The 14,539-nt window shown below is 36.2% G+C and overlaps 1 protein-coding gene across 1 annotated transcript in view; it reads left to right on the top strand.

Moving 5' to 3' along the window:
- The window catches only part of LOC123590710 (NKG2-A/NKG2-B type II integral membrane protein-like), a 45,491-nt gene extending 33,108 nt beyond the window's left edge, over nt 1–12,383 (top strand). Inside the window, exon 4 of the mRNA XM_045464146.1 lies at nt 12,120–12,383. Within this exon, the coding sequence (XP_045320102.1) occupies nt 12,120–12,373 (254 nt within the window). The 3' untranslated portion in view covers nt 12,374–12,383. The remainder of the gene's footprint in view (nt 1–12,119) is intronic.
- Nucleotides 12,384–14,539: the final 2,156 nt, after the last annotated feature.

Raw genomic sequence — 14,539 nt, 5'->3', positions numbered from 1 at the left:
AATTCCATTGTATTTCCAAGTAATTAATTTGTCCTAACCCTTAAAGGACCTCAAATGAGGATTGAACCACCCAGGGGGACGAGGTTATCAGTCAGAAATGAGTCAGGAGACAGAAACAAGGGGACACTTGAAGTAAACATTTATCTACTTATAAGAGAAAGCTTACTAAAAGGAAAGGATACTAGTTAAAGAAAATTACATAGAATATCCTAGAATTAAAGGACAGATCACTGAAGCCAGATCTACTCTCTGAAGATGGGATTCAGATGTCATTGAGGACGATGTGGCTACACACCGCTTCACGGCTGACAGGCTCACTGGCCTGGCCTGGGACAGATCAGCTCCACACTCCACGGGCTGAACTTGGTGAGGAAGGATCTCAGGCTGTGACTGGCAAACAGGAAGAGCTCCCCGTCAGAGCGACAGGAGGAAAGACCAGAAGACAGGAAACTGACAGATTGCCTATAAGAACTTGCTGTGGGATGAATACATGTGACTTCCTGCAAGACTGCAACTGGCAACCAAGCCATGGCGACCAAAGGAGGGAAAACACCATGAAGCCAAGAAGAAGAGGTCTTTCTGCTGCCCTGGCTCTCCATTGTCTTTTACTGACAAAAGTCAACTTCATGTGAGATGACAAGAGAGAAAATGGATAGGATCTTCCACTGTTATCTGAGAACAGGGCACAGAGGGTGGATTTGGAATTGAGAGTACTAAACGAACGGCCCCTTGAGATTATCATAGATCAACCACAGTGTTGCTGTATAAGAGCCATTCAGATCAGGCCACTTCCTCCGATGATGGAACCAAAGTGTACTCTCCAAATCTCTCTTGGTACCACACTATCAAAGGTTAAACTCATTTTGAGGTAGAGATTGCTTTCTAGTTGGATAATAACCGGTGTCTTATTTGTTGTTTTCCTTACATGGGTTCAAATATTTTGGAAACTTTATTTTTTTAATGTTTTCATGCACAAACCTCTGTCAGTCTTTACAACCGTGCTAAAAAATACTTTGAGGCAAAAACAAAAAAGTTCAATAATAGAGAAAACAAAAAATTAAAATGTACAGAAATCAGTGTCGGTCAAATGTTTAGTTGTTGCCAGAATTCAAGACAAACGAGTAATTTGACGATGATTCAGAGATATTTCTACCCTTATTCAATTATAAGAGGGAAAGATTAACCTTGATTATTATTTGCAAACCAAACTCATATGTCACATGTATTTATATCTGTGAAGTGAGACATATTCTTTCTATTCTCTGTACATAATCCTTATAGTCTTCTAGAAAATTTATATGAATAGTCAAAATGAATTGAATTTAGTTGTTAATGGGAACTGTAACTAATTACTAAAGTTGAGTTTCATAGTACCCAAGTTTGCAATGACATTGAAAATTACACATTAATTTTTCATTTACCTGTTTGTGGTTTGGCTATGTTCTAACTCATCAAGGCTGGACTTGACTCCAGACTACTTGTTATAGCTGATCAAGGCTGGACCTTACTCTGGACTGCATATACGTTCAGCTCAGATCCCTGTATAGATTTCATTATGAGAACTCCGGGCTGCCTGCTCTATGATTTTATAGCAGAGATAACAGCTAGCAGAAATGTGTCTCTTAGTGCCTTGTCTCTGAAGTCATGAGCTATCACATTCCCACTCACATTACATTGTGAAAACAAGTGATCACATCCTTACATTATATTGTGAAAACAAGTCACATGGGCCAACTTCTCGTGGTTGTCTGTAGAGTATACTCTTTTCAAAGTTGTCAGAGGGAAGAAATGTATATGCACTGAAAATAATCTAATCTACCATTATAGCCATAGGAATGTTTTTTTTTTTATTACATTTCTTGATTTAGGTAAGTTTGTAAAAGAAAAAATGCGTAGTTTCTAAAAGATATGTTTGAAAAAGTAAATGATGGGGAAATGGATTAAAAATTTAGTACTTTCTTAACTTCCCAACTGAGTCTTTTTCTTCTGTGCTGAAAATCCTAATAAAGCAGTTTTCTATAGTGACAGACATAATGGTATAGGTGCTTTCACCATGGTCCTTGATCAACTTACAAATAAGCTATAAGTATAAGGGTGGAAAGTAAGGACATTGGCAGTGAACGCGGTCACTTCATGAAATTTCTAAGTGCACACTTGTAGTCCTGGGGCTCAGTTATGCAACTGTTCTGGCTCAGTTTCCTCTGCTAGAAATTATGGAAGAAATAGTATCTTATTCATAGTTACTTGAAGAGTATTTGAACAGTACCTCTTGGCCCATGAGTGTTCACTAGATCTCAGTCGTTTTGGCTTAAGAGTTTGATGCTTTTGTGCCATCACCTGTGACACGATGACCTTAATTGTAACAACTTATGTAGGAATAAATAAAAAGAAACAATATGATGCCTATAGATCCTTGAAATAAAGCCTAAGTACATTAAGTTCTTCCTGTCTGTGATCTCTTCGTACTGTGCTTTTCCCAATATTCACTAAAGGACATTTTCCAATAAAACTGATGCTCTGTCTTCTTCCTTCCCCCAGTGAAATAGCAGGACATCAGAAATGTAATCTGACAACCATTTTGACCATACACCCAAAGACATTAGCATCCAAAAAGGTGAGAAATTCAAGACACATCATGTATGGACACTAGAGTAATTTCTTCCCTATGTGTGTTTCACAGTTTGAAATCAAGTCGCAATTACTGTTCTTTCCCTTATCGGCCAAGAACCCCAGTCTCCTCACAAAGTCTGTTATTTGGACATATGTAAAGACTGTCTCCTTTGGATTTGAAGAATTTGAAGGGGATTTTCAAGCTGTGACACGATAGCCTGTTTGATTAGTAGATTTAGAGACCCTACAGGGTCCAAGGTGAAGAAGGGATTGAAATGTCCTTTCCCTTCCAATGTTGGAGTATCCCATCCACACATATGCATCTATTACCATAAAGAATGGAAAAAAATAAGAGATGCTGCTAAATACATTCCGATGTAGAGCACCTCCCAGTTTTCTCCCAAAGCATTTTTTACATTTCTACATACATGCATAAAACAGTGCATAAATTGTTACCTATACCCATAAGAAGCCATGGAAATTATTTATGAGCTTGGATTAGGGGATCTACCAACACGACTGGAGATATATAAATATGGAACATTATTAGGGAGATGATCATTAAGAATAAATTGAGAATAGAAAGAATCACACAGAAGTCAGGGATATCAAGATCAAATTGGTAATTTTCTCTGTGTCTACCTTGTGAGATTATGCATAAGTATTGTACATATTGAGCTTGTTACTTTGGCTCCCATAATGCAGAAAGGACTGAGCTGTGTATCCAGAATCTATTGTCCCAAATTTACTAATATGAAAATTTTGTGTTCTGGTAATTAATGGGTGTAAAGTTGGAGATAAATCTCTAGGGGCACCTGGGTGGCTGAGTCGGTTTAGTGTCTGACTCCTGATTTTGGCTCAGTTCATTATCTCCTGGTTCATGACACTGAGCCTCACATCACATCAGGCTCTGCAATGACAGCATGGAGCCTGCTTGGGATTCTGTCTCTCCCTCTCTCTGCCTCTCCCTCTTTTCTCTCTCTCCCTCTCTCGCCCTCAAAATAAATGAAGTTATTTTAAAAAGAGTCCTTGAACACTAATTCACCTTGCCATCATATTCCAAAGATATTTTCATATCTAGTTCATCCTTCGTACCTAGGTCACTTGGTTTGCCATTATTAGAAATAGTTAGATACTTGATATCATAAAAAGTAAACTCTAATTACCCAGATTATTTTGAGTCATTTCGCGCGTGGTGTTTTTTATACTGATAGGCATAGATTTCATTAAAGTTAAACACCAAAAATGGGAACCCATGTCTAAATGTGTAACAAAGGACAATATAAATTGTTTAATTTAAACTTAAATGTGTATAAGTACAGGAATAATAGATGTAAGTACCTCCAACTTCAGAAGACATTAGTGAATTTTACATGATTTGGCATCATTGATGAATGCTTTGGATTAATCCTACCTCTATATAGAAAGAAGCAGTCAAACAAAACGAGGAGATAGAGAAATATGTTCCAAATGAAAGAAAAGATAAAATCTCAGAAGAAGATGGACATAACACGGAGATAAGCCATCTACCTGACAACCAGTTCAAAGTAATGATCATCCACATGCTCACCAAACCCAAGAGAAGGGTAGATGAACACAGTGAAAACCTCAACAAAGAAATGGAAAATTTAAGCAAACAAACAATCAGACCTGAAGAGTACAATGATGCAAATTAAAGACCACATTAGAATAAATCAATAACAGATTAGGTGATGCAGAAGGATCATCTACCTGGAAGACAAGGTAGTAGAAATCATGCAAGCAGAACAACAGCAAGAAAACATTAGTTTTATTTTATTTTATTTTATTGTTATTTATTTCTATCTTGGGGAGAGAGAGAGAGCATTTGAAAAGGGAGAGGGACAGAAGAGATTGAGACAGAGGATCTCAAGCTGGTTCACTCAGTGCGGGGCCGGACGTGGAGCTCCTACCCTTGATCCTGGGATGATGACCTGAGCTGAAATCACGAGTTAGAGTCTCAACTGACGGAGCTACCCAGGCGTCCTAATTCTACAAAATTTTTCAAGGGAGTTGACACCTCTGCATCTTAAATTAGTCTCAAAACTGAAGACAATGGAAAGTTTCCAAATTCATTCCATATGGACAGCGTTACCCCGAAACCAAACCAAACAAGGAAATCAAACACACACAGACACACACACACACACACACACACACACCCCACAGTATATGCCAATATCCCTGATCACATGCAACAATCCTCACTCAAGTATTAGCAAACTGAATTCCACAATACAAGAAAAGGTTCAAACACCATGATTGCATGGGTTTATTCCACTTATGCAAGGATGCTTCAAGACCTGCAAATCCATCAACCTGTCACACCACATTAACTGACTGAAACATCAAAATCTTGTGGTCGTCTCAATAGATGCACAGAAAGCACTTGACAGAATTCAAAATTCATTTATAGTTAAAACTTCCCAGAGTGTGTAGAGAAGGAATTTCCCTTCATATAATAAAGTTCATATATTGCAAGCCCACAACTAACGTCGTTCTCAACAGGGAAAAGCCAAAAGCTTTTCCTTTCAGATCAGGATCAAGACCAGGAAGTCCACACTTACCACTTTATTCAACACAGTACTGGGGGTCCTAGACACAGAGATCTGAAAAGAAAAATCAATCAAAGACATCCATGCTGATAAAGAAAATGCAAAACAGTCACTATAGGCAGATGACTTAATTTTCTTGAAAAAAAAATGAGACACTACACCAAAGTAACCTATTAGAATTAATAGGTGAAATCAGTCAAGTTACAGGAAACAAAATTAATATATAGAAATCTTTTGGACTTTATACAGTAGTAATAATCTGTGAGAAAGAGAAATCACAACAATCCCATTTGTAATTACAATTATAAGAATCAATTATTAAAGAATATTTTAACCAAGGAGGGGAAATTCTTACACACCGAAAATTTAAGCTAATGTTGGAAGAAATGTGAGGATGACACAAATAAATAAATAGGAAGATATATACTGTGCTTATGGAATGGAAGATATAATATTGTGAAAATACCCCAGTTATGCAAAATGACCTATAGATTCAATGTAATCCTTAAGAAATACCAATAGCATTTTCACAGAACTAGAATAAATTACCTGAAAATTTGTATGGAACCACAAGAAATTCTGAATACCCAAAGCAACCATTAGAAAGACGAACAAAACTGGAAGTAACATGCTCTTACATTTCAAAGTCTACTACAAAGCTTTAGCAATCCAAGCAGTATAGAACAAGAGACACATCGATCAAAGGAATGGAGTAAAAAGCCCAGAAATAAATCTGTGTCTATGTGATCAATTAAATGTGACAAGAAGGCAAGATGGGGCACAAGGGAAAAGAGAGTCTTCAGTAAATGGTGTTTATAAAACTGGAAAACTATGTGTTAAAGAATCAAACTGGACTACTTGTTTATACCAAACCCAAAAGAAACCTAAAATGAATTAAAGAGGTAGGGGTAAGGCCAGCAACAATAACTCCTAAAGAAAGCATAGGCAATAAATTCATGGAGATCATTCTCATCATTATTCTTTTGGATCTGTTTTCATGGAGAATGGCAGCAAAATGAAAAATAAACAATATGACAAACCACAAGGCATTTCCCCAGCCAAGGAAACGGTCAATAAAAGAAAAAGGCTACCTACTGAATGGGAGATGATATTTGCAAATGATGTATCTGACAAGGGGTTAATATCCAAAATATATGAAGAATTCCTCCATCTTAACACAAAAGGAATGCAAACGCATGATTAAAAATTGGACCTAAGACCTGAATGGATATTTCCTGAAAGAAGATATGCAGATCGCCAACAGACATGTGAAAGGATGCTCAGTATCAATAATCATCAGGAATACATAAATCAAAACCACAAGGAGATATCACCTCCCACATGTCTGAATCCAAAAAAACATGAAATAACAAATTTTGGTGTGCATGTGGAGAAAAGGAAATCTTATGCACTGTTGGTGACAATTTAAATTGGTGTCGTCACAATGGGCAACAGGATGGAGGTTTCTCCATACATTTTCCTCATTTTTGACACAGTTGATGGATCTAGAGGGTTTTATGCTAAATGAAATGAGTCAGACATAGAAGGCAAATACCATATGTTTACCTTATGATGTCAAAACAAAAAGAAACAAACAAATAAACAATAAACTCACATGCAGAGAGACCAACTTTGTGATTTCTGTAGGGGAGTGGGGACGAGGGATGGCTGGAAGAAACAAAAGAAAGTAGGTGGTTGGTACAAACTTTCCATTATAAAATAAATAATTCACAGGGATGTAAATTACAGCATGGAGAATAGAGTCCATACCATTGTATTAAATTTGTATGGTGATGGGTGATCACGATGATTTATCATGTTGATCATAGCATAATGTGTATAAATGATGAATCATCATGTCTACACCTGAACTTAATGTGATGTCATATGTCAGCTATACCTCGGGGAAAATAAATACATGAAAATGAAAATAGTATTGTCAACCCATTTTGCCAAACACAAAACAAAACAGAACTACAGACCAAAGGAAACATGCACGTGAATATGCCCAAAATTATTACCAATTCAAATCCAACAATGAAAACAAAGGAAAAGAATTCCAGTGATGCACAGTAGGTAATTTAGATAGAAACTTTTATTGCTCGGATGTTCATCTTATTTAATTGTCTTTTAAAAGTACTTTTAAAAGTAGTTTCTCTGCCCTACACTAATATTTTTAGTGAAATTGTTAAACACTCATTAATTTTCCCCTACAGAGTTAGACTTAGGCTTTGTTTGTTTGTTTGTTGATAACAAATATTCCTATTTAAATACAGACACCTAGTTACCATTGGAGAATGAATAAGTAAATAGCATGAATAATTATTTAACATTCAAATCTCTGGAATGGTGCTATTGCTGAATATTATTCAATGTTTTATGTTTCTTACAGGCATTTATCTTTTCCAGCAAAAACTTTAATAACCTATTTACAATAATACAAATGGAATGTAGGTATATTAAAAATGAAGGTAGAATTTGAGAAGTTCCATTCAGAAATTGATGTCTTTATGGCAGTCGCAAAAAAATTGAAAACATAGTCATTTTTCACTCTTAGTGTCAAATATAATTAAACACCCGTCTACGGGTTGATGATTTTAGAATATTTTCAGTGAAATAGAAATGACATATCAAGGGCATAAGAAAAAGAAACACATAATATCTAGATGTAGCAAATTTGCCTAAAAGTAAAACATAAACTTCTAAGATATTTTACACAAGGCCTAAGTCCTCAGTGTTTGTCATTCAGATGGAAGTAAGTGAACAGCCTGGGTGGTTAAGTCTCTGACCCCAGCATCTTGTGGAACATAAAATTTGTCAGAAGCATTTGCTGAAGGACAAAGGAAATGCCACACTGCAAGCTCAAAGCCTCTACATTCTGGAGGTGTGTGAGGAGATAAAGTGTCTTCAAAATAGCCCAAGGGCAAGAATTTCCTGTTCAAATTTGAAGTGACACATTGATGAGATATCTACTTTTTCCACTACTGCATCACTCTCAGCGCTCACAGGGTCGGCAGGCTGTGAAGACCACAGATACTGTCTGGTTACGAGAGGAACCTGGTTCCCTCTGGACGATGCATGACTGTCTGGCCAACAGAAGGTATGTGTCACCACGGTCCTGCCTTTCTAGTAGTCACCCCAGTGAATAGGAGATTATAAATGCTGGTGGGATGCACCTGAGGCACAGCTACTATACAATGGTATCACAGAGAACATTGGCATCTGCATTCCAACAATTCAGGGTAACAAACAAGAATGAGTATGAGATACATTAGACCTTACAATATTCAAATTCTTGCCTGTGGAGAAGTCATTAAGAACATATGCATATACCTATGGGTTTGCAAATCAATATAATTTAAGGTAAGATCACAGAAGCATCAGGACAAAGAACACATGATTTGGATTTGTCATCAGTTGTCATCAAGAATATATTATATATATTCGAAATTGGTCCAGTCTTTAAAAATAAATCCCTAAGGTGAATCCATTATACCATAAAGGTGAAATGGAATTCCTGATACAGTTATTTCAATAAATGAAAGCAGTTTGATTCTTCCTAAAATTCAAGATGAGGTACCTTGTGTAAAAATGCTAATTTAAACTTAACTATATACAATCCAAAGACTTTTTATAAAATGGAACAAAACTTGGCCAAGAAAGATACTCAATACTGAAAGACGCTCTTGTGTAATGAATTGTTACATGGTGTAAATGCTATGAATCAGTAATGATAAATGGTTACTGTGTTACAAATAATTAAAATTGGGGCGCTTGGGTGGCTCAGTCGGTGGGGCGTCCAAAGTCTGTGGGGGTCATGATCTCACGGTCTGTGTTCGAGCTCTACCTCAGACTCCGTGCTACAGCACGGAGCCTGGAGTCTGCTTCAGATTGTGTGTCTTGCTCTCTCTAAACCTCGCCCACTCACACTCTGTCTTACTCTCTGTCTCTCTCTCTCTAAAGAGGAAACAACAAAATTGTTTTAATAAAAATTATTAAAATCACTAACACATTATTGAGAACTTAGACCACTCAGATTGAGTTTAAGTGCTTTATATGCGTTATAGTGTACGTCTTTTAATTCGTATTTTAGATTCCTAAACTAGATAGCTAGACATGAAATAAATCTTTTTAATTTTTATTTTTTTTAAATTTTTCATGTTTATTTATTTTGGAGAGACAGAGAAGGACACAGAATGAGCAGGAGAGGGACACAGAGAGGGAGACACAGATCTCAAGCATGCTCCAGACTATGAGCTGTCAGCACAGAGCCCCGCGTGGGGTTCAACTCACGAACCATGAGATCATGACCTGAGCAAAAGTTGGTAGCTCAACCAAACGCTCAGTTGACTGAGCCACCCAGGTGCCCCTCGAAATAATTTTTGAAGCTGATACTTTGTACTTGGAGAGACAGGAGTAATTCCAGAGTTCACTGACTGCACAGTTCCTTGACTGAGGTCTGAAATTATATTTATGTGAGTTTTAGTACAACTAAACAACTGGAGTTACCCTAACTGCCTTTGAAATCATAGATCTTTGTAGGTGTTTGTAACAACTGTGTTCTTCCATAAATGATCTGTCCTTTTATTTATCATTTTATGCTTTCATATCTTTGCCGTTAAGTCAATTGTCACTTTCTGATGGTAAGTCCTCTTTTAAAAAATGCTTTGTTTCCTTTTGTTTTCACTATTGTTCCTGCTTTGGGCAATTTTAGTGTGTCTTGTAACATTTTGCAACATATGAAATATTTCTTCTAAAATTTAACAATTCTCAGAACTCCCTAGATGTTCAAAATAAAATATCACTTTGATAGCACTGCATTACTTTTTAGAAACACAATTTCAAACCACAAATAAAAGTCGTTTGCAACAGGGAATTCCTATATGTACTAAAAACAATATTCTCCAATCTTAGAGCACCTAATTTTCAACCAGTAATGGGCTTTATCATTGTCAAAATTGATACAGCACTTTTTTGTAATACAGCACTTTAGTTAACCTGGTTATTCTAATAGTGTTGAAATATGTCTGTGGAATCTGACCTTACGTTAATGAGGACACTATTATTCATTATTCCTCTTCACTAATTTAGTGCTTTACATGTTTTCCAACCAATGCTATTCTGCTATTATTGTAAATAAAAAACATTTATTCTATCATGAAACGCTTATTTCAATCTCTACACAAGTTAGTACCAGACTTTCTATTGTTCAACTGCAAATGAGTAGCATCCCTCACCCTGCACCCCACCCGGTGTCACTGTACTAGCAATGTCGTCAGCACATGACACACACTCTTGATCAAGACCTTCAGGGAAGTTTCATCCACATTGTAGCTGACACTACTCAGGTGCAGACATGGACAACCAAGGCGTGACTTATGCGGAACTCCATCATGCTAAGGGCTCAAAAAGACAGCAAGTGCAACCTAAGGGCACGAAAAGTTCCATTTCAGTAACTGAGGAGGAGATAGCCTATGCAGAATTGAATCTTCAAAATGCTTCTCGGGACCTTCAAGGGAATGGCAAGAACTCTCCCTGCAAAGGTAAAAAACATTTAATACAGACAAGTATGTCTGTTTTAGGATTTGAAGTTGGGGTGTAGGGGTGTAGGGAAAGAGTAGGAAGTGATCTCACATAGTTTTCATTTGTGAGGACCAGAGCTGGAGGTTGGAATATGGTATTGTAATTGAACGCATTGGTATATTCTGAGAGAAGATTCCAATGATAGTGATGGGTTGGAGGTGCAGGTTATTGTATGTGATTCCCTGTGCATTGTGGGTTCTCTTGTTTGTAAATCTCCTAAATGATTGTTTGCGGGCATCCTTTCTCAGTGTTTGCCTTTCTCTTCCTACTACTCACCTTCATGTCCAGAGAAGCTCATTGCCGTTCTCTTGGGAATCCTCTGCCTCGTCTTGATGTCCACTGTGGTAACAATAGCTGTTATCCCCTGTAAGTACGTGTTTGAATGACTAAAAAGGAATTTTCACCTTACTGATCATCAGTTCCTCGACATAGTGTGTAAACACTTTGAATTTATTACCTCATTTTAATGCATTTTTAATGCATGCTCTAAGTGTGGAATGATTATTTAGAGTTTATCTAAAGTAGAAATAACAGAATACATTTAGGGAGAATTAAACACATATTTGGATTTAGTAACTCAAAGGCAAGTCATACAAGAGACTTTATGGTGAAATACACATTAATTCTTGAGAATGCTTAAAGGAAATATTGTAAGAGATGGTGAGGTTTGGTTTGTTAAGCTTTTGAAGTATTTTCCCCCTCATGTTCATTACTTTATTCAATTTTTCTGGTAAAATAGCACACCCAATTTTAAACTAGGAAACTCAAATTATTGATTTATTTCATTGAATATTATGTTTTTGAGAATTGCTTTAATGTTCTAGCTACTGAAGGACCAGCGCAGAACAAAACGTCCCTGGAAACAAGGATCCAGAAAGGTACAACATCCCTTGTAAATTCTGTTATTACTTCCGTGTCTCTTTGAGCTCTATCTTCAAGAAGGCAAAGATGATCACAGATTCTTTGGGAAAAAGTGAATTCAGAAATCGCTTAATGAACTTTCAGCAATGATGGAGAAATACTCATTCAAAATCACCGCACCGGTTGTTAACAATTGCCTCACATTTCCTCCTTCTACAACATGATAAAAGGTAAATCATTCCATAAAGATGGTTGTGTTCAGTGATTCTCAGGATATGTAGAGTTGGACATTTTTGTGGCTGCTTATATGGGCACATAAATTAGGGGATGAAAGCCTGACTCTTCTCTGAGTGTGTGTGTGTTTTGTATAATTTTACCAGCTTGAGGGTGTACGAATGTTATGTACACATATGTGTATCCATATACACTATGTAAAGTTTCATTTTGTAATATTCAAAGCTTTTTGGATAATATCTCATAATCTGTCTCCAGCGTGTCTCTGTTGTCATTGTCTGAAAGAGTGGTTTACGTATTCCAACAATCGCTATTACATTAGCACTGAGGGAAAATCATGGAACGAGAGTTTGACGTCCTGTGCTTCTAACAACTCTAACCTGCTCTACTATAATGATGAAGAGGACAAGGTAAGTTTTCAGATGTTTCCAGATTCTATTAAAAGCTTGTCATTAAATGGGGCTCCTGAGTGGCTCAGTGGATTAAGCCTCCGACTTCGGCTCAGGTCATGATCTCAAGTTTCGTGAGTTTGAGCCCCACAGCAGGCTCTGTGCTGACAGCCCAGAGCCTGGAGTCTGCTTCAGATTCTGTGTCTCCCTCTCTCTCTAAATCTCCCCTGCTCATGTTCTCTCTCTGCCTCTCAAAAATAAATAAATGTTAAAAAATAAAAAGAAAAATCTTGCAATTAATATTATGCTTGTAGAATTCATCCATAGTTTTATATGTATTTGTAGTTTATTTTTTAAAGTGTTTAATATTCCATGGTTTGACTCTATGACACATTATTTATAGTTTTATACCTTGACTGTACATTTGATAATTTCCAGTTCTTGCTTTTCATAGGATCCTGTGCTTCTAGAAATGCTCTTTTGTCTGAAATTAACTTTACTATTGAATTTCTCAACACATCAAGGAAACTAGGCATATGATTGTGCACATTGATTACAATGTAGTTAGAATCACACAATTCTAAATTACATCATGAGACTGAAGTTTAGAGCCTTTATGAGGCCTGCCCATTTTCCTTTTATGAAATATCTCTGCTTATTTTGGGGCTGCGTACCAATGGAATCATTCAGGGTGCGCTTTTATGTGTCTCCCTTCTCTCCCAGGTGCTACTTGTAATCCATCTATATTAACACACTTGTCTATAGTTTGTGAACTTTCACTGCTCTCATATGAATATGAGGTTTTAAAAACCACTCTCAGAAATTTAGTTCCTTTTTCATATGTGGGTATTATGAATAATTATGTTAGGAAAAGTCTTTACTATGTCTTTCTCCACATATCATATTTATAATCATTTATTACACATAGTGACATATTATATATTTATGTAACATAAATGTATGGTTTTCATAATAAAATAATAATATATAAATATAACATAATTGTATTCATATATAATTATGCTACATTTCTCTGTAGGCATTAGTATGCAATTGCATAGTCATAGATATGTGTATATTTCAATATAAAAATTTATGCCTACATTTTTTTTATTTTATTGTGTAAAATACATTGTATCAAATAGGCCTTTTATCTAAAAGCCCTTTGATCAGTAGTCTCAGAAAAATTTATTAATAAGTTCTGATGGTTATTCACAGTACCATTTTCCTGGGCTGTAAATCTCAAGGCTATTCTCCTTTGTGAGAATGAGAAGTGCTGGGTTGTGTCTCTTGCCCATTTCTCCAGGACGGTGTCTTCTTTCCACTTCTCAGAAGTCTTTGTCATATTTTAGACCTGAGCTCTTTTTTGAGCTTTTAAGATGCAAATACCTGCATCTGCATTTTCACTCTCCTATTGGAGTCTTTTAATGATCAGAAATGTAATGTTACCAGGGTCGTACTTAGCATTTTGTACATTACAATGAGTATTATTGGACCTATTTCAGAAGTTACCCAAAGTTCATGAATAGAATTTCCTGTATTATTTTCCTGTATTTACCTTTTTTTATTTCTTTGTATTTTAACTTTCCATGATGATTTATGATCCAGTTAGAATTTATTTTTTGTGATGTTTATGTCTGAGGCTGTGAGATAAGAGTGAAAGTTGTATATTTCTACATCATAACCTCATTGACGGAGCATCATTTATAGCAAAGTAGGTCTTTTCTTCATCAGTAACTTTATATATATAAAGTTATATACATATATATATATATATATGTACAGATGTGCTCTAATCTCCTTGATAGAAGTAATATAGATATTATATATCTTTATATAGATGATTGTATATTCATATCACAGTCTACACAGTCTATCACAACCCACAGCACTTCGAGTAAAATGTAGAGACTTACTTGCTTTTATGGTCCACTACCGTGTCCCATTTATACTATAAGTGTCCTAAATCATGCATGTTATAACTTTGCTTCAACTGACACTTTTGCTTCAAATATCAATTTCGAAAACACAGGAGATGAAGGAAAGTCCATTATACCTGGTAAGAATGTTATTCTTACGTTTGTCCTTTGTTTCTTCCTTATGATCCAAAATGCCTTCTTTTACCATGTATTCTCCATAGCAATTCTTTCATTGTGTTCAGGGCTAGTTTAATGTTAGAGAAGCAGCTCACAGCCCGAGGAGCAAGACTGTTCCTGTCAAGTTCATTTCTCAAAAAACAGTACACTCTGTATATCAGTATCAGGCGTAGGTTTGAACTGTATTTTTGAG

Source organism: Leopardus geoffroyi, chromosome B4 (genome assembly GCF_018350155.1).
Source record: "Leopardus geoffroyi isolate Oge1 chromosome B4, O.geoffroyi_Oge1_pat1.0, whole genome shotgun sequence".
Classification (NCBI taxonomy): domain Eukaryota; kingdom Metazoa; phylum Chordata; class Mammalia; order Carnivora; family Felidae; genus Leopardus; species Leopardus geoffroyi.
Note: the sequence above shows the minus strand (reverse complement) of the source record. Positions and strands in the feature narration are given on the sequence as shown.